We start from the raw sequence: 23518 nt of genomic DNA on the forward strand, positions 1-23518 counted from the left end.
GAAAGCCCACACGCAGCAATGAAGACTCAACACAGCCAAAGATAACTAATAAATAAATAAATTTATTTTAAAAAAACCCTTCATTCTTTGACCCTCATAGACCCTTGACAGGTCACCAGCAATCTTCCACCATCAAGTGCTTTCAGGTTCTTTACCCACAGATCACTTTACTTTTTATCTGGTAAGAAAATGTGCTTTGTTTTGGCTTCACTGGCTACTGGTAGGCTTGTCTTCATATCAGATGTCCCTCTGGGACAATGTGGCAAACCGTATCAGATAAAATTTAGGCTTACTCTTATTTTTCTTTTTTTTTTTTTACTTTTTGGCCATGCCCTGGGGCATGTGGGCTCTTAGTTCCCTGACCATGGATCAAACCACCGCCCCCTGCACTGGAAGCACGGCGTCTTAACCACTGGACCGCCAGGGAAGTCCCTAGGCTTAATCTTTGATCCAGCTATTTCACATCCAAGAATTAATCTTGTAGAAATATATGCACAGAAGTATGGAAAAGTGTGTGTAGGTATATGTTTGAGGGTGGAGGAATAAGAAACTTCTACTTAAAACTGCTCGCCTGACAACCTATGATATTATTATCATGATAGTCACGCTAATGTTTCTACTGCAGCTAGTCTGGACTTTTTAGGTGCTCATAACTTCCTTTAGCCCCCATTCTATCAGTCCTTTGCAGAGGGAAACCTGACTATTGAAGCTTAGGAATTTTATTTGGTACTCTAAATAGTTTGTTTACAACAGGCCGTTCTTTAGACAGCTTTCTTCTGGGCACAAAATATAGTACGAGTTAAACAACACTTGCCACGAGCCAGGCATATTCTAAGAGCTTTAAGTATATTTCATCTTCACTCAAACCTATGATTAGATATTATTATCACCTCCACTTGACCGATGAAGCTGAGGCCTGAAGAGGATCAAGGTGAGGTAGGTATAGTGGAAGAGACAAGACCCAGGTACTATGGCTTCAGCCTGTGCTCTCACTGACTCAGTTAACAGCGATGGTCCACTAAAGAGTTTCTACTGATCACCTTCGGAGGTGATACTTGAACCAAGCAGTCATATTCCAAGTTGTCATAATCGCCATCATCACCTCCATCTTACATGTGAAAAAACTGAGATTCAGAGAGGTAACACCATGTTAGAAGCAGATGGAGAGCCAGATTTAAATGGAGTTTGCATCCAAAGCTATGTCCTTTCTAGTGTTCCTGGCCTTCAAACCTGAAGCTTTAGATGTGAGCACCAAACTTGCTCTGAGATGTAGGAAAACTCACTCTCCTCAGCTGATCAGCCTGGCAGAGATGGAGTCCACTGGGTCTAGTGACTACTAAGAATACAGTTGACTGGTGACCGTGCCATTTCCTATATGGATGCGACATGGCCGGGTCTGTTCCAGATGTATTATAGGAAGAGGGGAACTTTCAGATCCACCCAAGCTTGTCACTGTGCCATCTCTTCTGAGTCTCCCATTGGGGAGAAGGAGATGTAGGTTATATGGGGAGATGAACACTGGGTCTTGTCTTACTAGTGAGCAGGGCCACTGCTAAAGGTCTCTCTTCTACTTCCTGGTATCATGCAGCCACCTTGCCCTTCACCTCTCCCATGTCTGTTCTTTGCTCCTGGGGAACAGGCAGGCTTAAGGCCACATCAGGAATCCCTGTCAGCATTCTCTTGCTATTTTGCCTCTTCTGAGACCAAAGCAGAGGGAGGAGTTCAGCTAGTGCCTGCCAAGACCAGTCCATCCAGCTCTCTTAACTCCCCACCATGCAGTCGGCCAAGAGGGGAACGAGCCCAGGTGGCGTGGGGCTCACAGGAAGTCTCGAGCAGCTCTGCACGAGTTCTAGTTGGTTACTGCGCTGGCCTCACACAGCTAGTTAACTATAAAGTGGTATTTTACCTTCCATCTGGCTATGCACCCTGTCCTCGTACACATCCGGCATCTACCACGGGGCCTCAAGTGGAACATATTCTAATAATATTTTGGTGACTGAAGAAGTGGATTCTTACTTCAGCATAAACAGGCCTTGATGGAAAATTCCATCTGGACTTTCCATCCCACATGGCAGCCACTAGCCACACAGACCTATTGAGCACTTGAAATGTGGCTACTCCAAGTTGAGATGTGCTGGAAGTGTAAAATCTGGACTGGTTTTCAAAGACTTAGTATGAAAAAAATGTAAAATATCAAAATTTTTACATACTAAAATAATATTTTAGATATATTAATACAATGTATTTCATTTTACTTTAACATGGCTACCAGAAAGCTTAAAGTTACACATGAAGCTCCCATTGTATTTCTATTGGGCACTGCTGCTCCAGGCCAATATATAAGCCGTCGCTCTACTGAAACTAAAAATAAACTTCTAGGATCCCAGCAGTGTTTCAGAGGAGCACCAAGCAAGTAGCAGGAGTGACCTCCAGCAAATTCCTGAACCTGTCCGGGTCTTAGTTTCCACATCTGTAAGAAGTGACTGGTAGAAGTATCTGCCCCACCGGGATTTTGTTATAGAGTCAAATCCAATTGTGAGCGGAGGCTCTGGAAAATGTAACGAGCGATAGGTATCTTCTGTTTTCTGGGCTCCTCTGGGAGGAAACCCCACTTTCCCTAATCCAACATCCCTGAGCTGGAGGAGAGCCTAAGTCAGGTTGAAAGTGGAAATATCTGGACAGCCAGAGATATGCTACCCAACAGGATTCCTGGGGAAGGGACTCGGTCAAACAGGATAGGCCAGTGAGTTTCTCAATATACCAGTCAGAACAAGCTGTCCATCTGCGAAATGCTCCTTTGTGACTTACACTGTACTGCATAGGACGCTAGAACCACCGCGGAGTTAAGAGGGCAGGTTAACCTGTCAGAAGAAAAACATATTAGGAAAGTCACCAGAACCCACGACAGCCCAAAACACTTATTGATTATGGGTAATACATGTCTTTTTCTTGGATTAACCATTAAAAAAAATCGTGAATAATAACAAAGAATTTTAGGATACTCAATCTCAAAAAGATAGAAGTAACACACTAAAGAGTCTTTGAAATTAAAAGAGAATTTTTCCATGTTTAAAATAATATATATTAATACAAATACCATGAGGCTAAAGGTTTAATGTTGGCCAGGGTTTGGCTGGTCAAGAAAGGTCAGGCTCATATCACTAAGAGAAAAAGTGAGAAAAGTGTACTCTTAGATCAATGGGCAGCCAGCCTTTGTCTCTTTCTGGTAAAGACGTGAGACTTCTCATAGGGCTAACTGAATTCCTGAGTTCTGCTGACTCTGATTCTTGATTACCTGCTTTCTAGAAGGATGACATCCTCTTAGAAGGGAAAAACAGAAAAGTATTCTGAATTTTAAAACTCCTGTGAGCTTTGAATTACTTAATTAGTTACAATAACTTAAGATTCCTAAATCTATTCACCTTCCTGAAACTTCCCATCTAGAGGGAATGGTCTGCTATCCCTCAGTTTTCCTGCCATCCACTAGAAATCCATGAACCCAAGGTTGGATTTGTTTTCCTTCTTTTCTCTTAAGCTCACTGCCCTCCCAAACACCCTGTTTCAGCCAATGACGCCATCTCTGTCATAATCCAAATCATCCTGGTTGCTCCCTTCTCTCCATTCAGCTACAGATTTCACGGCCTGCCTAGGAGCTCAGCCAACAGATCTGGGGCAGGAATCACTGCCAGGTGGAGGAACACATGAACAGAAGCAGGAGTGAGGGCTTGCAGGGTTGGGGGGGGACCCAGATTTTAAAAGCATTCTTCCCAGCAACCTTGTGGAAAGTGGAGAAAACATGCAGTTTCCATGGCAGCCCATGAAGTTCCCAAGATATGAGTCACCCCCAGCTCTCTGACTAATCTGGTTGGCTCACCAGCTTTTCCCTTCTGGTCAGCTGTGCTGTGTGCTGGTCCTGAAGTTGCATATAAATATGAAGGTAGCCTTCCCTATCTGAGGGGCCCCATCTTTCAAGTAACCATGTGTTCTTGCTAGAACTTCTAAATGCAGATATGTCTAGGGATGCTTGCTATATATTCGATCATCTGGAGACCCAGAGAGCCCAAAGGAGGAGCAAACATCAGCATTCACTTTCCTACCAAGATGGGCTTCAATGAAATCTAAGCTGGTGTCCTTGCTACAGGAAGAGCAGGTGAATGGGATTCAGGGAAAAGCTTAGGAGAGTGGCTAAAGGGGTTCAGTCTAGATGGAAGAAACAATCCTATGAGTAAGTCAGGAAGAACAACATTTCCAAAGAACGGTGTAAATAGAAAACTAAAGAACACCATGTTCTTTGACAGATTTCCTCCTTACTCTCCAGGCTTTAGGGTCTCCATCTGTCAGACAAGATCACCTATCTCTTCAGGGAGGAGGGGATGAACAAGACCTTTCAAACCCAGGAGAAACGCTAACTAGATCCACTGAATCTGTCAAGAGATCCACGGCTACTAAGGGCTGGATGCCACCCTGACAGCCCACCACCCCCAGAGAGATGAGGGCCACCTGCAGGCCTGACAAGGATGTCAGGGATCTAAGCCAGGACGTGGCCCTCAACAGGTTTCTACTGATTCACACAGAACAAGGGGCATAAGGAAAAATGAAGACGACCAATTTCTAATACTTGGAGAGCTAGACTGGAAGCTCCCGAGGTAGGGGTAGTGGGCCCAGCCTCACTGGACCAGCACAGTCAGTGCCCATCTCGTAACACGTGCTATTTGCAAAATACGTGTGGGGAAAACAAGTCAGTGTGTAGAAAAGAAAGACACAACTAGTTCTATCACCACAGAAGGCAGCCTGGACCCAGGACAGGGGTGGGTAATTTCAACCTAGAGTTACCCTGAAATATAAGAAGGCTGCCTCAGGAAAGCCCCTCATCCTCTTCCAGCCTTTTTTATAGATTCTGTTCCTGCCAAATCCCTCCTGCTTAAAACCCTCAACAGTGCTCCTCTGCCTGGTGGATCCAAGACGCAGGTCTCTGTTTGACAGGAAGAGCCCTCTCTCTCTCTGTTCTGCTGTAGGCCCCCAGCATGTGGCCTCCAATTGGGACTGTGAGGGGGGGAGGCGATGTCCTCTCTGCCCAGTGAGATTTAACTCCTCACTTCTCCACCAACCCCAACTCATCACAGCAATCCACACTCTTCACAAAGCTCACGCCGGCATCTCCTTCTCCTAAAACCTATGATGGCTGTGGTCTCCACCGCCCATATTGGTCCCAATTGCTTCATGAGCTCCTGTCTCATTTCCCCAACCAGACTGCCAGGTCCCTCATGGAAGCACAGTGGAGGCTTCTGAAGACCCTCCTCTGTAGAAGGAAAGAGGGGGTGGGGGGGATGAGAGTAAGACGTGGCTGTTCCCACCCGTTTACCTGCTGCAGTGTCTCCTGTAAGTCAAGAAAAGACTCTGGATTTGGAGAAGGTGGCTCAGGGACCACTGACTTGGAATTTCTCCTCCCTTCCTGAGCCTCTCAGATACTTTGCAGCCACGGAGATGGTCCTGATGCACAAGAAGCGCTGAAGCATGGACGGATGCTCCTGTCTTCCAGCCAAGTTCCCCAGAGAGAAAACGAGTCACCTCTGGGTACTAAGGGGCTCAGAGGGGACCTAAATTGGGCTTGATCTGCTTTCCTGGACGAAGCCCATTTTACATTCGGGATCTCTCCTTCCCTCCCTTTAAAGTTTCTCAGGTCTTTACCAGAAAGATAACTGTACCTTCTGTAATAAAATTGAAACAGCATGAAATGAGGTTTGTCAATCCTCAGCTTCTCCAAATCCAGACCAAGCTAGAAACAGATGTCCCAAGCAGGATGCTGCTTTCAACATCCATTCTTTGTTTACATTTAATTTGTTACCAGAAATGTAGGCTCATTCGATTAAACCCAGGAATTTCAGTAGTCTGGGGCGACTGACAGGAAAAGAAGAATGCGAAAGTCTCATTACCTTCCTTCACAAATATCCATCTTCAGTTGTAAGAAATACAAATGCCTATGAAATAATTGTTTGCATTAATTCACAACACTCAAAGTAAAATAAGGCAAAAAAACAATGATGAGTCAAGGACAAGACCTGCACATGTGAAAAACAAAACACACAAAGACATATTTTTGTGTCAAGTATCAGGCACTGTTTAGTACGCTGCAAAGCTACGCCCCTTCTGTAATAATGGCTCATGAGGCTGCTTTAGTCTCAATGGGTAGTGGCGGGGGGCATTTCCAGCCGGCCTCCCGCCCGCACATGCTGTCTTGGGATGGCTGAGCAAGGATGGACGGGGTGAGAGCAGCCCAAACAACCAGCTGCTGCTGCTGCCAATGAGCGCCCCCGGCCTGGACCTTCCCAGTCAAACTCGGGGTAGCGCCAGGACCCACAGGCAGCCCCCCGCACACCGAGGGGCTGCTGTTCTGAACATCTGCACACCTATGTTCCCTCTGTGTGAACTTACTGAGAGGTGGAGCGTCTAGGAAGACACCTCCTTGGCTGGGGTGCAAACACCCAGCTGGGCTTTTTCCTGTGTCCCAGGAACTGTGGGCGCCGGAGCAAAAGCATAGACATCAGTCATCTACAGGCTGCCAGGCCTCCCGGGTGAATCCTGCACTTGTCTGTGAGTTCCCAGCAATGTCGCTTCAAAACCCGGGACTTGATTTGTGGGCAGAACTTGGTAAGTTCTTGGCTAGTCACAGGACCCTCCATCCAGGGAGCAGGAATCACAAGGCATCAACAGTGCTGTGCAGGCCGGGAAGGGCCCTGGAGACCGTTATATTTAGGGACACGGCATACATGTGACACTTGACCTCTGGCTCCCACTCTCTGTTAAAAGCCTGGATTCACACGAGATAGACATTCCAGCATCTGGCCAAGATGACAAAAGGGAAAATTCTTGAAATCCAATACAGATGCAGCAGAAGTGTTCAGGGCCAGGAGAGAGAATTTCGGCAATTTAAACAAACCGGTCTCAATATTCCTTCTAATTTCTATGTTTAAAGGTTAAGGGCGCCAGTGTTTTGAGATGTGAATGCGTCACATGGTATTACAACCCTGTATTTGCACAGTTCTGGGCTGTGTGTGGTACTTCATAACTTATCGCCTCATTTCAGCCTCGTAAGAACTCTGCGGTGGGTACCGCTACCTCCATTTTTTACTGATGAGGATACGGATGCCGTATGGGTTATGTGGGGTCAGTTATGTCTTATTTCAAGCTGGACACGCATGCTATGAAAACAATCTGATTATGCTACAAATTTCTTATGCGTCTAATGACTAAAAAGCTTAGGATCCATCTCCTAACTCTGATATTACTTTGACTGTAATTATCACCAACTACTCCTACCGTGTTGAATGCCAGAGCATCGAGAGATGGTGTGACATACATTTGCTGATTCTCTCTTATTCCAATTTGGAATCTCTATCTTTTCCACCTAGGAGAACACAATTGGTCCTTTCTAGTTTGTTCCTATATTTATCCAAGCTGAAATTCAACTGGAATTAAGTGTTCTCTCCTCCTATAATGCTACTGAGAGAAAGAAGAGAAGGAACAGAATTACAGATAATCCAGTGGTAAATCTGGACTTTCACTGACAAGCGCAGCTAAGTGGAAGGTCTTCCTCGGGATGTAAAGGAGAATGGGAACCTGGAGACCCCTGTTCATCAAATGCTACTTTGTCATATGTTCAGCAACGTTTCTGAGTCAACCCCAGGACATCATACACAAAGAGATCAGAATAGTGGAATGATGCCCCAACTTAGGAGACCTCCTAGGAATCCTGAGAGAGCCTGATTCTGAGACTGCCCGTATATGAAAGTCTGTTTAAAACGGTCTAAATTTATCAGAAACAGCCACTGTGGAGGCTCATAATTAAGGAGACAGTTAGCAGTTAGAATAAAGGAAGTCATTTAAAAGAGATGCTTGTGGGCCTGACTTCAGAAATGTTAACGCTCATTTCTGGAGTGCACCCCAATCCATGACCTCAACTTCAGAAAAAAGCAATAAACGCCTCCCTGCCTAGATCCTTAGTAAACAAACAGCAAAGAACAAACACCACCTCTATACTCCTCCTTTGACCCTTGAGAGCGAACTTTCTTTAAAGGGGAACTTATTTTTGCATAGGCTACAGAGCTGGGGCTTAAAAAAGATACGATGTATAATACCGTACATCAACTATACTGCAAAAAAAAAAAAAAAAAAAAGACACTAAGTGCCAGGAATATAGGCAAAACTCTTCATTAAAGTAAAAACAAAACAATATTTTTTTGAATTAATGGTGGAAGCCTGGCCCAGCCTAAGAAGAAGATCTGAAGGTCCTGGCTACTCCCCAGCTCTGTAGGAGCCACAGGGGTGGCTGCTGCCATGACTCCTGCTGTGTTAAGAGAAACCTGTCGCCCACATCCCGGGAGCTGACAGCTACATTCACTCTACCGCACACTGCGGGGACCGCCCATCTTACCGTGGGAGGTTGAGCCGTGGGGTTGAGTGTCAGTCTGGAACTAGTGACTTTTAGGAGGGACACGGACACACCGAATTTTATCTGGAACTTAGGTAAGAACAGAATTTAGTCTATTATTTGCCTTCAGACAAAATCCGCCTCTCTGTAGTCTCCACCCGCTGGCCGTAATGCTACCACGGAGCACATCTAATTCCCCCTTTCCCATGACAGCACTTGAAAGATCTGAAAGCAGCCCTCATTTCTCCGAGCCTTCTCTCCATCCTGACCTCCCTACCTTTCCTCAGATGTCCCTCAAATGACAGGGAGGCTCAGCAGAAAGAAGCTTTCCTGTGGGGTATGGAAGTAGCATCCAACGACCGAGAGGGGCCCTGGAGAAGGGCTCCCGGGTTAGGCTGGTGTGAGTGATCCCTTCACTAAGGTACTCTGGCAGCCGCAACCCTAGGGCTGCAGCATCTCAGGGAGGACACAGGGCAATGAGGGACGACCACCGGTTTAGGCAGTGCAGGTCACACTTGGGGTGGGAACCCTTCAGTAGGTAATAAAATCAATTTAATGAGCCTCAAGTGACATTTTAAAAGAAGAAAATAGAAAACTTAAGAGTGCTTTGCAGTTACTATTGTTTCATGAAATGTCTGCTTCAGTAATTTACATGTATCTCTGTAATGCATTACAAAGCAAAATATATTTTTTATTGTGGGGTTATGATTACAAAAAGAACACCACTGGTTAAAAACACACACACAAATATATATATACACACACACACACACACACACACACACACACACACATATAAAATCCATCATGACATTTTTTAAAGCATCCCTTGAAGAGAATTTGATATTCAGTAGTAGCCTGAATATTTCCAGTAGGAAAATCCTGGTGGGGTCATTTCAAACATATTCTCATAGATCATGTCACCACTCTGCATCCACCGGCTTATGAGTTGACCTGTGAGTTGAGTGAGTGTCCTACACTCCCCCTTAGTCCACCAGCATGAAAAGCTGTTATGAGGAAAACTCAAGGCATCACGTGTATGTCCTGTGGTTACCCAATGAGTCATGCAGGACATCTTATACCCGCTTAAAATTTAACCTAATAGTAAACACAAGTCAAATCTCCAACGTCTTCTATTGTAGAGGGAAGAGGTGTACAAAGAAGACAAAATAGTAATAGACTAATATTTGGCCTTTAAACACATTAAAAGTTAAAATGTGATCGTGTGATTACCATTTTTTTTAAAAAAAGGAAAAAACGAAAGAGCACTTTATGTCCAAGTTAACGTCTCCTCCTTGGTGACGGTCTCATGGCCACAATGGGCACAGGATAGGATTCAATAATCCTGAACGTTCATTGCTTTTTTTTCTGGTGGAAGAGTTTCCCTCCCTAAGAAAAACAAACGTTTCAATAATAGAAGGGCTGGCTGTTGCCCTGGGGGGAGGGGAAGGAGAGGCCCCGGGGAGCCTGCAGAGTCCATGTTCAAACAGCAACAACTTTCCTGTACCTGCCCCTCCACTCCAAACACGGGTCCCCATCCAGAAAACCCACGTGCCAGCTCAACACCAGGGCCAGGACCTGCGCCAAGCCTGGAGGGGTAAACAAGTCTCACAGCCCTCTGGCCCTTATCTGTTTCACGGATTACCTGAACCACAGATTCACGGAGGCGGAGGAAAGACACTGACCCGGCCTCCTCTCCTTTGCAGCTCCTACCAACAGGGGATCTGATAGAAAGTTCTCAGTTCAGAGACCTCTCGTTCTCCTAAAGAGCTCAATCCTAGCCCCTCAGAGACACTGCGCTGTTTGACAGGTAGATGACTGTTTTACAAACTTCCTGGTTGCAGTAGCAGAAAATAACTGCGTTCTCTGAACACAGGTGCTCAACATGCAGGGGCAGCTGGACGGAAGGGGAAGGTAGGAGGTGGTGGATGGGAGCGTGCTGGGAATGGCACCAAATCAGGAGGCTCAAGATGAAAATGAACTCGCCGATTAAAATTTCAATACATGTACCCCCCAATTTTTAGTGGGATCGTAACTGTTGGTGCAGTTATACCCAAGTGAAGTTATCTGGCCACAGTGATAAATTAAAGAGCACATTTTCAGTCGTTACTCATTTTTATATACTAAATAGAAAACTTAAAAAAAAATGTTATTACCTGGTTTGTTCTTGCTGCAGTGTGTTGGGATCAGGTATAAAAAATCTTACTCGAAAATGCAGGGTACAGGGGATACCTCCTACAACATTTTTCAAAAACAAATTAAATTTTCCCTTTAAAAAAGTCAATGTATGTAAGCGGCTACTCTCCCATAAGTGACGCATTTTTCACCAGACCACAGCTTTTTCCATCAATAAAAGGACTAATTTCAAAAAAGGAGTGCATAAGTTAGTTAAGTGTTCAGAAATCTCCAAGTCTACAAGAAGTAAAATATTTTTGCAACATCACCATAAAATGAGGAATAACCTAATTCCTATTACACGTTTAACTTAGGGATGTGTTCAAACAATGCACTCCATTATCTGTATTAGGAACTTTAAAAATCCTTAAATCAATAGATTATACAAAACTCACAAAGAAGTTATCTCCCACATATATAATGATTTCATACTTTTCAAATGTTTTCACGTACCCTCTTGAATTTAAATACCGCCATGACTATAAGTAAGCTAGGCTGCTGTCGACTGCACTGTGTAACAGATTAGCCACCAGGCTTGGAGATGTGACTTGCCTTGGGTCACACAGCCAATGATAACACCAGACTTATAGCACTGAGTCTTTTGATTCTGCATTTTAAAATCATTTTTATACTGCAAAATATTTCATGCTTTTAATGCAAAGTGAATTCTAAAAATGATTACTACAGTAGCAAATATTACACAGCTAATATACTCAAATACGGCTTTCTGCAACAACGCCAAGAGTCCATTTGCTTGCAAGGATAAAATTAGCCCATTTCTTTTGCTGGATGTGGCAACAGGAGAAGATCAGACTGTGTTGCTAAGATCCCATGCTCTTCTTCACATCAATTTCTCTCCTCTCCATCACTCAGTATATATTCACGGGCCCTTTCCAGCACTTTCTGGCTCTGTGAAACTCAAGCTTTTCCCACCCTGCCTCCCTCACTGATCTCCTCTACATTAGTTCATTATGGGCTCCACCCTCCCTTCTCAGTAGTACCCTCTGTCTTTATCTCTGGATTGTATCAAAGACTCTAATGGTGTGTGTGCACCTATGAACGTACCTGTGTACAGGTACCTGGGTACCTGTGGGTGGTTCTGTAACTCTGGGTGCATGTGAGGCTCTGCATGTCGGCCAGGTTTGGGGCATAAGGTGCATAAAGGGGAACAGAGAGCGTGATGTTGGAAAACCAGGTGAAGGGTGCAGTGAGGTGTGGTTTGAAAACCCACCTAACTGGGAATTAACCTACAGCACTGGGATACACTCACGTGTTATGTCTGTGACACTATTTACCCATGCCTTTGTTTCCTGTGAATGGAACTGTGCTGTTGAAAAGGACTGTGTGTGTGTGTGTGTGTGTGTGTGTGTGTGTGTGTGTGTGTCTTTTCCATCCTGGCTCTCACACTGGGCTGAAAAAGGCCATCCTTCTTCCCCTTTCTTTCCTATAAAATGAAATGTGGAATTCCTTTGCTCTTAGCTGTCTTCTTTCACCTTTCCCTTTCTTGCCCATATTTGGTGAGGACCCTTGGGGGCTGATCTGGAAGCATCTCTGCTAACTCAGAAGTCAGACAGGAAGAAGTCAGCTTACTCACGTCTCTTGGACCACCTGGAATCCAGGTACCAGATGTTACAGGTACGCTGAGGATTGGAGGAGAGAAATGGGACACGATACACTAATACCTAGTGTTCAACCGACATGGGAAGGTCACACCCACCTTTTAACTGCTTCCTGATGGGTTTGCTTGCTTCAAGCCATCTCTGTTGGGTAAGAAAACATAAGATATAAAACCAAACGCAGCGGGGGGGGGGGGGGGGCAGCACGTCTTCAAGGGAGGGTACTCACAGGAGGGTCCACTGAGTCATCACCGTGCTGCAAACCAAAATACTCCTTTTCCGTCACGCCCAAGTAGTTGTAAGCCATATCCAGGAGAACTTGACCAGTATCTTGTTTCTAGGGGAAAAAAATGTCCAGTGGGCAAAATTTTAAAACAAATTAAGAACTGGTGTTTAAAAGTCTTTATTGCAGGCAAGAAGGTGTTAAAACACGCAGAGAGATTTCATGCACACAGGTACCCTACAATAAGAAATATTAATAAGAATTTAATAAATTCCAAATTAAGAAGCCCCACGGAACATATGGAAAGTAGGGCTAAGATAAATATGATTTAAGAGAATGAGATAAATTTAATTTTCTAAGATTCCTTCCTTCCTCTTAGCTGAGATTCCCAAGTGATCATGTCTAAATTGGAAAACTCAGGTATCCCAATGACAGTAAACTCTCCGTGACCTACCCACGGATTATCCACAGCAAAATGTTAATCCTCAGGCGCCATGCAAGTATACACAGGGAGGAAAACTCTACTAACAGCATGAAGGAAGACAGCTAAGAATACGCAAATGCCGTTGGAAATACCCTCCAAGTGATCTGGCAAGGGACACTGGAGGATTATCTGCTTCCCTACTCCCCGGCATCCGAGGTGAGAAGCCAGCGGAGACTTTCAACCACACTTCACGTCCAGAGCAGGACTCAGACACCTTCGCCACTCAGTGTTTTCAGACCGGGCACAGTGCTGGGCGTGGGGACAGAGCCATAACACATGTCCCTTTCCTGCCCTCCTGGAGAGGCCAGCCGTGCAAGCAGCGACCATAACCCGGTGTGTCAAGTGCCAAAGAACACTCGGGGCACAGTGAACACACACAGGACAACACAAACGGGTGACTCAACCTGGGGACAAGGGAAAGCAGTCCCTGACCTGGTTCTGGGAGGCTGACAGGACTGAGTGCCACGCCCTCCCTCCAGGCGCAGGAGCTAAGAAAAGGCATCAAGTGGACGGCCCAGCACAAAGGCACAGGGGTGGGGAATCGTGAATTCTCCTTTAACAGGCAGACTTCTCGGGAATCCTTTGAACCAAACCATTTAACTTAAGGGCAATGTGAGTCAGAAAGAGACCATGTACAGAACCAGCGAAGGCGGCTTTTTTGATCACCCGATAGCAGATGTACCTGAAAACAGGTCACCATGACCAGGATGAGGAGAATTAGATAACTGTCACTCCCTCCTGCAGCCACTTCTCTGGGACAGTCTCACTTATCTGGCCCACAGTGTGGGAACACAAGGCACCGCCTGTATCCTGAACACATGCCCCTTCCTGCCCCAGGGCCCTGGCTCCCGCTGCTTCCTCCACTTCCCAGGTCACCTCCCATCCCAGGGGAATCAGGACAGTGTGGAAAAGATGACCTGGTCCACATACTCTAAATCATGAGATATTCTCCCTCCAAATTACGAGATACTCTTGATGCAAAGAGCTATCTGCTCCCCTTGTTGAAATTATTATTTGTATGATTTTATATTATGTTTAATGTATATTATTAATAACTTTAATCTATTGGGCATCTACAAGGAGCCTGCCACGGTATTCCGCACTTTTTATATATGATCTCCAATCTTCGCAGCCATGTCACATAGCTGTCAACACCATCCCCTGCGCTGATGAGCAAACAGAGAGGCCTCAGAGGCTCCGTGCCCTGTGCTGTCAGCCGACGGATGGTCTGACTGCTTGACTCAGGAGTGTCTGATGCCAGAGTCTGCACGTTACCAGCACACTGCCACTCTCCCCTCTGGAGCGCATAATTCATCCATTCCAGTATCTGCACAACTCACCGAGTTCTCAAAAGGAACTGAAACAAGATACATTTTTGATAAGAACAGCCCTCCCAGCCCGGCGGCGCCTGCCCCACAAGAGGTCATCTCGGCTACATCAGGTCACTGTCCGTGACAGCCTCGCTCTCTGGGTGGAGCTAAGAACAGCTGACGTCCAGGTCAGCTTCCCCGAGGATGGCCGCTCCTGGTCATAAGACGACCTGGGCTGAAGGATCTGAATGCGACAGCGCAAATGACCCCCAGGAGCAGAAACATATAAAGTGACGGAGATTCGAAGTTGCAACCAGGTCCTCAAATTGAAGTTCAGTGTGAGTCAGCCTTGACCAGGCTGCTGGAAGCTTGGGGGGCAGCACAGGCAGCAGTGACAATAACAACGGCATTCGTAACTAAAGATGACTGGGTGCCCACTGAACGCCAGGCACGTGATTATCACTCTGGGCGGATGCCGTCCGCATTCTCCTCTACAGGGCTCATCACTCCTCCTCCTTAGAATACATCCTTACCTGGGATTCTCATTCCCTCTTGGCCTCCCCTTATCGCCCTGGACAGTCCTGCTTGCTCCTCATCCCCCCAACCGTTGAACACCGAACCTCATTCGTATCTTCTCTCTATTCACTTCTCAAGTGATCCTGAAGTACCACATCTACCCTGGTAAGACCCACATATGTATCCCAGCCTAAACCCTTCCCTTAAACTCCTCTTTTGTATACCTAGTGCCATTTCTACGCAGACGAGTAACAGGCATCTCAAACTCACCATGTCCGAAACAGAACCAGTTATTTCTGCCCCCAAACCTGCTCGTCTTGCAGGCTTTCCCATTTCTATAAATTGCAGCTCCATCTTGCCCACTGCTCAGGCCAAAAACCTTGGGAGTCACCTTGAGGCCTCTTTCACATCCCAAATCCCACTGGTTCCACCTTTAAAGTATTTCCAGACTTGGTTTACCCTTAGCCGCATTAACCGCCCTGTCCAATCGTCATGGTCTCTCCCACAGACTAACAGTCTCAGCCCTTGCCCCACCCCCTCCCCCAGTTTAATGTCGACTGAGCATCCAGAGTGATACTTGAGTCAGATCATGTCAGGTCTCTGCCTAAACTCACCAATGCAGAACAGAGCCAGTGCTCAGAATGACCTACAAGGCTCTACACAATCCCCCTATCCCCTCAAGAGGAAAAAAGTTACGTTAAAAAAGTAACAAAACAGGGCTTCCCTGGTGGCGCAGTGGTTGAGAGTCCGCCTGCCGATGCAGGTGGGGACGCGGGTTCATACCCCGGTCTGGGAAGATCCCACATGTCACGGAGCGGCTGGGCCTGTGAGCCATGGCCGCTGAGCCTGCGCGTCCGGAACCTGTGCTCCGCAATGGGAGAGGCCACAGCGGTGAGAGGCCCGCGTACCGCAAAAAACAAACAAACAAACAAACAAAAAAACCACCTATTTTATTACCAAAAAAGTTGGGTTTTTTCTCCAGACTTAAGTGGAAAAGAGGAAAAAATTAACTATTTGCACCCAAATGTTCTTCTGTGACATAGGAAAATGACCAAGTACAGTGTTATATTCCATCCTTTTTATCGGTGTTTTTTCTGTCTGTACCATCTGCTGTGTTCATTTCTCCAAACTCACGTCCACCTTGATGTGGGAGTAGGGGATAATCTTGTCGAAAGGCACATTGGTGCATGTGTGTCTGCTAGCTCACTTGTCCTTCACAATATTTTACAATATTAAAGAAAATCTTTTGAAACGGCTGTTAGGAAAAACAAAACAAAACAACCCATCACCTGTTAACTCTCTGACCTCATCACCTCCTCCCCTCCTCCTTCCTCATTACACTCCAGATGCACGGGCTTCTAGCCTGTTCTGCAACCACACTAAGGGAAGGGGACCCCACCTCAGGGCCTTTGCTCTGCTGTTTCTTCTACCTGGAATGCGCTTCCTCCTGAGAACCACACAGTTCCTCCCCTTACTTCCTTTAGGTCACCTCTGAAATGTCACTGTATGAGTGAGGTCCTCCTGAATTGCTTCTATAAAGTGACAAATGACAACCCCACCCCTTGCCCTGTCCTTAACTTTCCACTTTCCTTATCCCGATTTTTCTTCTAAGTACATAATACCGCCTGACATAGTACACATTTGTTTATGGTCTGTTTCCTCCCTCTAGGATGTAAGCTTTAAAAGGGCAGGGATTTTGCTCTGTTTTGTTCACTGCTGTATTCTTTGTACCCAGAACAAAGCCTGGCATGTAGTAGGTGCTCAGTAAACATGTGCTGAATAAACATTCATGTTCTTGTTGGGAAGAAGATATATGGCTGAGGAATAGCTCCAAGACAGACAACATAAATTTTAACAAAGGAGCCATGTCTAAACTAAGCTGTCAGTTTACAGCAACTGGAAGAGACCTTCGGGGCCTCTACAGAGCAGCCACCGTGCAGCGACTTCATGCACACTGCCCTCTTCTCTTGCCTGCTCAGCCATCAACGTCCACAGTGACCTGCGGTCAGCAGGAGGCAAACTCATGGGTGGGGGAAGACCCCAGCAGGGACCACTTTTTGTCACCCTTCAAATTCCTGTGGCCTTCTAACATCCCCCAGTTGTTCTCCGGTACCCTCTCTTCTCTTTCTGACGCCTTCCATTGCACACTGAATTTTCCAGGCTGGGGCAAATGCTGGCAGCCAATCTGGGGTCGGAGGCGACCCCCTTAGAACTGGTCAGAGGATGGGAGAGACAGGCAAAGGTCACGAACGCCCAGTGGTGATTGGGGAGGGGCGAAGCAGCAGGGATGGCTACTGGTTAGCATCTTACTGCTGACGTAGGACTGGAGACCCCGTTTCTAGCCCTGCCTCTGCTTGAGGTGGGACAAGCCAGGCCCTCCCTGAGCCCTGCCATCTGGGAGGCTAACCATCTCACTGCCCTCCAGAAAGGACCCACCATTTACCATTTGCACATTTAATGAGTACCTGCTGTGAGGCAGGTACAGGGGAAACGACACTATTGCCATTCTCCAGGAGCTCACGGTTTGAAGAGTGACATATAACCTGATAATTACAACTACTATTCATGCAATGTGACAGGGGCCCTAATAAAGCATACACAGGGCACCATTATTGGAGAATCAGCCCAGGAAGTCAAAGACGTCACAGAAGCAGTAACATCTAAGACTCACACAGTTCACAAAGAAGAGGGGGGAAGACACGCCTGGTAGAGGTAAGAATATGGACAAAGTTTTTAAGGATATTTCTAGTTCAATCTCAACATACAAGATCTGAGACCTCAAGCTTTTAATTTAAAATAATTTCTCTTCATTTTATAAACCAACAGATGAAAAGTATTTCTTAGGGGCATTAATTCAGAAAAAATTAAATTTGGAGAACTCACATTAACTTTAAAGGTCTGTACCAAGCCATCTAGAAAGCAGACACTGCAGATGACTTCGGATCGAGTTTTCTCTTTGGGTAATTCTGAGGTGCGTATGTTATTAATTCTTCCACCGAACGCACGTAACCGGGAGGTCATAACTATCGTTGAATAACCTGTAACAGAAGACACACCTGGTTAGCTCTGATGTGCAAATTACCAGTTCCATGTGAACATACCTCCCATTCCATCCATCCCTCACCTGTCTGCCTTGACCCTCACAAAACTGTCAGAAGAGCTCAGATAAATGAGAGCCAGATAACGGACCATGTTTCCATCTGAGTTTCGACTTCTAAGCAGCTTTAAACAATATTTATTGCTCAATTATAACACGTTCAGAGAATTATATGGCTTATTTGTGTCTTATTATCTCCCTGGTCTAAATCTTCTAAATTTATATTTCCCAGGTTTTAAATTTGTTCATGTTTTACAACTTTATATATTTGTGTATTACACCTCTAAGGTTTTACAGAACTAAATGTGATGCAAAAATGATTTAAAATATGAAGATATTTATTGATCAATTAGACTACATTAAGAACATCTATTCATTCAAAGACTATTTTAAAAAAAAAGACCCACAGAGATGTTTGTAATATATAACTACAAAGAATATATAAAGAGCTACGACAAATCAAAAAGAGAAAAAACAAACAACTAGGTAGAAAACGGGAACATTAGCCGTCAAAGGAATGCAAACTGAAACCTCAAAGCAACAGAACCACACCCCCACCAGAATGGCTGTGATGAAATCCAACAAAACCGAGGGTTGGCCATGGTGTGGAGTAACTGGAACTCTCAGGCACTGCTGATGAGGATGTAAATTAGTGCAGCTACTTTGGAAAACTGTTCGGCAGTACCTACGAGAGCTGAACATATGCACATTCTGTGAAATAATTCCACTCTTAGGCATATTCCCAACAGAAAAGTATACATTTATCCATTAGAAGACATGCATAAGAATTTTCATAACAGCTCCAAATTGTAAAAGACCCAACAGAACGAATAAACTGTGTTGGAGTCCCACCATGCATGACTACACAGCAAAGGAAATAAATGAACTACTGTGACACACAACACGAACTCCTCTAGCGTTGTGTTGAGCAAAAGCATCCAAGACTCAACAGATGACCTGTATGCATGATTCCATCTACGTAAAGTTCAGAATAGGCAAAACTAATCAACAGAAGACAGGACAGCAGTTACCTCTGCATGTAGTGACTGGGGGGTGTCCAGGGGTCTTCTGGGATGCTTATAATTCCATCTCGTAATTGGGGTGCTAATAACACTGGTGTACTCGCTTTGTGAAAATCCACCAAGCTCTACCCTTATGATTTGTGCTCTTCTTTTGTATGTATATTTCAACAAAGTTTACTTTAAAAATACATGAACGGAGAGGGAATTAGAGAGCAGTTTAAAAATCTGAGCATGGTATATTAGGGAACAGTAATGAAAGCGGTTTTATCAATGAATGCAATTGTGAAGTGTTAGACTAACAGGCTAAAGCGGTATGCAACCGAGCACGTGGTCACTTCGTGCCGGCGGGAGGGACAAGGGTCCAGGCCAGCTCCTCAGCTTAGGAACGGAGGTGTCAATCTGACAAGACTGGGTGGAAGAGCAGATAAAGATGAAGGACTTAAGAGCAATCTAATGTTCTTTTAAAAATCAATTCTCTGTCAACTTTCTATGATGAGCCGGGCCTTTGCACATGCTGTTCCTTCTGCCTGGGAAGCTCTTTCTGCTTTTCTTCACCTGAGAACTCCTACTCAGGCCTCAGTGCTTGGCACAAGGATCACCTCCTCGGGGAAGCCTTCCCTGGCGTCCCTAACGACTCATACATTTGTCATAGGCTCCCTACGGTGCTCATCATAATTTCACATTTATAACTGATGATGTATTTAAAATCTGCTTCTGCCGCTAGAAGCTGAGCTTCACGAGGGCAGGAACTGGGTCTAGGTTTGCTCACTGCATCTCCAATACCTAGCTCTGGTAGGCACTCAATAAATATCTGAATGAGTCAATGAATAAAATGAAATATGAAGCCAAGACTGATAGTCTGGAAAAAAATAGTACCTCCTGATAGACAAACTTGGGTTGGTGGGAACAGGCAGGACAAAAGGATGGGATGAGAGTGGAGGCTTCAATTAGAACACAGAGTGGTGGTGTCCCATAGACCAATGCCCCTCACACTGTAACGTGCACACAGATCACTTGGGGATCTTGTTAAGATGCAACCTTGAACGCAAGCAGGTCTGGGTGGGGCCTGAGAACCTGCATTTCTCGGACCCCCTGGGTGATGCCGAAGCTGCTGATCCAGGGTCCACACTGTGAAGGGCAGTCACACACAGCCAGAAAAGCAGCACCAATATGTCAGGGCAGGGCCAGAGACCAAGATCCGGAAATCAGAAGCAAGGAAGGTATAAGGACAAAGCTCACTAGAGGCCTGAGGAGAGTCGAGCCTTAGGGAACCACAGAAGCACAGCTTAGCTGCAGGCACTGAAAACACAGAGGGGATGAAAGCTATGTAGAAGATACACCCAGGACAGAAGGGCACCCTTGGCCCCTAATCCTATTTCAGAAGCTCCAAGAAAACCTCCCTGCTTCTGCAGATGGGGATAGGAAACCTCAAATATTAATAAAAAAGATTCCTGGGACTGGCAGTGGAAGGGAACTTGTTGTCACTTACAAAATTCCACCCACGCCACCACCCCCACCTTGCCCTTTCCAAGGAAAATGTCATCAGAAGCAGGGATGCATTTTCTGAGTAAGACCAAAAGTTATCAAAAGACAACAAATGTGTTCCATAATGCTTTAACTACACTGAATTTGAAATGTCAAATTTATTCTTTAGTCCTTGTCTGAAGAATTTCGGGTGGGTTATAAAATTTTTTTAAAAGATATAATAGGACAATTTCAAGTGTGGTTCTTAGTGGGAGGTGCACATCAGAATTACCTGGAGAGCTTTCAGAAAATATGCCTGTCCCTGCCCCACCCACAGATGGTGATTCAGCATTCTGGGGTGTGGTGTAGAATGACATTCCTTTTGGGAAGCCCTCTAAGGAAGGGCCAGGCCTGCATTGGCTAGAGAAGTGGAGCGGGTTTTCAGGGAACCTCAGGGTGGTGCTTCAGCTGGTGGGACTTAGAACACAGTCAACCCTCCATATCCAAGGGTTCCATGTCCTTGGATTCAACCAACCACGGATCAAAACTATTCAGGAAAAAAAAATCCCAGAAAGTTGGAAAAAGCAAAACCTAAATTTGCCATGAGCCTACAACTACTTACATAGCATTTATGTCATACTTACAACGATTTACTTAGCATTTACACTGCATTATAATTAATCTAGAGATGATTTAAAGTATATGAAAGTATGTGCATAGGTTATATGCAAATACTATGCCACTATATATAAGGGACTTAAGCATCCTTAGATTTTGGTGTCCAAGGTTGGCAGGGGGGCGGGGCCTGGAACCAATCCCCTTCAGATAACTGAGGGACAACTGTATAGGTTCCGCAAAATCTGAGCCATTCAGAGGGTATACATGCAAGACTTGGGCAGTTGCTCAGAGCAGCTAAAACTGAGAGCAAATCACATCACAACCCTGGACAGACAAAAAACCAAGGGTGATTTCAAACAGGAGCCTCCAAATGAAAGTCACATGGGCTGACACGGCAAAGGTAGGGCTGATTTTCACACTGCTCTCACCTGAGCAGCTCTGTGTCCAGTGCCAGCATGTGTACCCGTGGGAACTTACTAACTTAACCAGGGTTAATGGTGTTCCCAGTGAGATCCTGTAGCCATCTGCTGACAAACTCAAGTAGACCAGCAACCCAGAAGAGGCCTACTTTTTCCTCCTCACATGATCTCTGATTGTTACATAAAGGGCTTGGGACCCAACAACATCATAATTTGGTTATTTCACATCATAATTTGGTTATTTCATGAAAGTTGCAGAAACGTTCTCCCCACAATTATTCCCAAAGCAAACCTTAATGAGAGCAAGCCTGATGCTGAATAACCACATAATTGAGTCATGTGGTGTTTTCCGATTGCCTTGAAATTTTATCTTAAACAATCCGGTCAGGACAATGGATGATGACTAACAAGCCCTGTTTCCTGTACCGTGGCAATTAGGGAACTTGAGGTTTCTATGGCTTCCTTTATAAGCCTCTTAATTCTAAACAAAGCGACAACCCAACCAGGAACACACTGGCCTCTCCAACCACAGGTGATTTCACCTGCCACTGATGCACTTTACAACATGGAAGCCCAGCGGGTTCTTTGCGTTAAGAAACAAACAAACACACACACACAGCAGTTACAGCTTTAGAAACTGTTTTGCACAATAACAACAGAGGTTCTACTGTGACTGTAGTTTTTAACAAAGATTATACTTGCAAAACATTACAGACCTAGGCAATATCTCAGTGCAATGGGATGGTGGGAGCCCACTACATGCCACGAGCCATAGGATCACCATGTGTAAATACCTACACAATGTGACACATACCACTCAATAGAAGGCATTTTTAAACAATCTGCTGTGTACTGACTTACGATTTCAAATCCATGCTGTGAAAGCTTGTTTCAGACAAAGTGTGGTTTGAACTTGTTTTGAATAGCCTGTTTTGATGAATTGGCTTTGAAGTTGGCTATTAGGACTTTCTTATCCAACTCTCGGACCTGTAGTGGACAGGACCATCACGTCACTGACACTAGAGTAACAGCTTGGTGGCCATCACATGATGGACTAAACATGAAGAGGTTGACCAGCAACTCAAGAGTGTTCGGCCTGGGCAAAGCTACTCTTCGCTGATCTAAATAGCTCTCCAAAGGTCTTGAGACACCCGCTCCTGCCAGGCCCAGGCTACTTTTGGTCAACAGCGATGTTAAACAGTGCAGCAGTCTCAGGAAGAAAAGGGACATCTGTTCCTGCCTTGGCGAGGCTACTCCTCATAGGCAGTGGTGCCAGCCACATAACGGTTCCTGGAATAATAACCTTCGGACCAGACCACCCTGCCTGGCAACACTGGTGCAATCGCCCATAAGCTACATGCCCCAGAGGTGAGGGACCTAACCCAGCAGCTTTTGGTTGGAAGGATGAACTCTACGAGAACCACCTCCTAGAAAGGGACATCTCAACTAAACTTGGAAGTTTTCTTTCATCTCCCCATTGCCTGGAACAACAGTGTAATCACTGTGCCGTTGGTTTGCAGTATGTTCTTTCTTTCTTGGCTTATTAAGAGACATCGTCCGTATGAATGAAAAACGTTGCCTGCCCTATAAGCGAACAAAAGATGTTGCAGCCATCAAGCCACTATAGCTGCCCCTGAAGGTGAGCCCTGAGGGAACTCAGGATGGAGACAAACGGGGCTGCCCACTGCCAGGCGCTCAGCCACCGCAGCCACCCTCAACGGGTGCACCCAACGGTTAGGGAACTCTGGATGGGAAAGAACTGGATATGGCGCTAAAGAGCTAAGGTGCATATCAAAGGAATGATTTCGATGAGCCCGGACTCCTGCATCTTCCCATACATAGAAAAGCGCTAAATTCCTTAATTTGAGATATCTTGTTTTCTTTAATGAACAGTTTGAAGTTCCGAATACTTGGTCACTGCTGAAAAAACTCCCTATATATCCTGCTCCTCCCTTACCTCTTCAGAACAGTCCCTCAGGGCTATCTGAGAGGCTGCCTGCTGGGCTCGAAGTCCTCAGAAAGTCTGCCAAATAAAACATAATGCTCAACTTTTAGGTTGTGCATTTTTTTTCAGTCAACATCCTGTATGCTATTGGCTTGTGACATATTAAAAATTGTAATTCCCACAGCGAACACATGATAAATA

At 45.4% G+C, this 23518-nt stretch overlaps 1 protein-coding gene and 1 pseudogene across 27 annotated transcripts in view; both read right to left on the reverse strand.

The window, feature by feature from the left end:
- The window catches only part of PTPN3 (protein tyrosine phosphatase non-receptor type 3), a 147273-nt gene that overhangs the window by 60247 nt on the left and 63508 nt on the right, over nucleotides 1-23518 (reverse strand). For 22 of the 27 annotated variants that reach the window (XM_089913544.1, XM_089913549.1, XM_089913554.1 and 19 more), the window contains 6 exons: nucleotides 17636-17790; nucleotides 12449-12556; nucleotides 12321-12363; nucleotides 10585-10663; nucleotides 5934-5978; nucleotides 2809-2861 (listed from right to left, as the gene is read on the reverse strand). In XM_089913544.1, the coding sequence (XP_089769670.1) occupies nucleotides 2809-2861; nucleotides 5934-5978; nucleotides 10585-10663; nucleotides 12321-12363; nucleotides 12449-12556; nucleotides 17636-17790 (483 nt within the window). Of the gene's footprint in view, nucleotides 1-2808; nucleotides 2862-5933; nucleotides 5979-10584; nucleotides 10664-12320; nucleotides 12364-12448; nucleotides 12557-13018; nucleotides 16008-17635; nucleotides 17791-23518 lie in introns of those variants that run through there. The other 5 variants (XM_089913563.1, XM_089913559.1, XM_089913561.1 and 2 more) reach the window with 4 other exon arrangements.
- LOC149749022 (uncharacterized) lies at nucleotides 17797-21410 on the reverse strand (annotated as a pseudogene).

Source organism: Delphinapterus leucas, chromosome 6 (genome assembly GCF_059928025.1).
Source record: "Delphinapterus leucas isolate spDelLeu-1000000601 "Yukka" chromosome 6, BTC_Dleu_Yukka2, whole genome shotgun sequence".
In the NCBI taxonomy this organism is placed as follows: domain Eukaryota; kingdom Metazoa; phylum Chordata; class Mammalia; order Artiodactyla; family Monodontidae; genus Delphinapterus; species Delphinapterus leucas.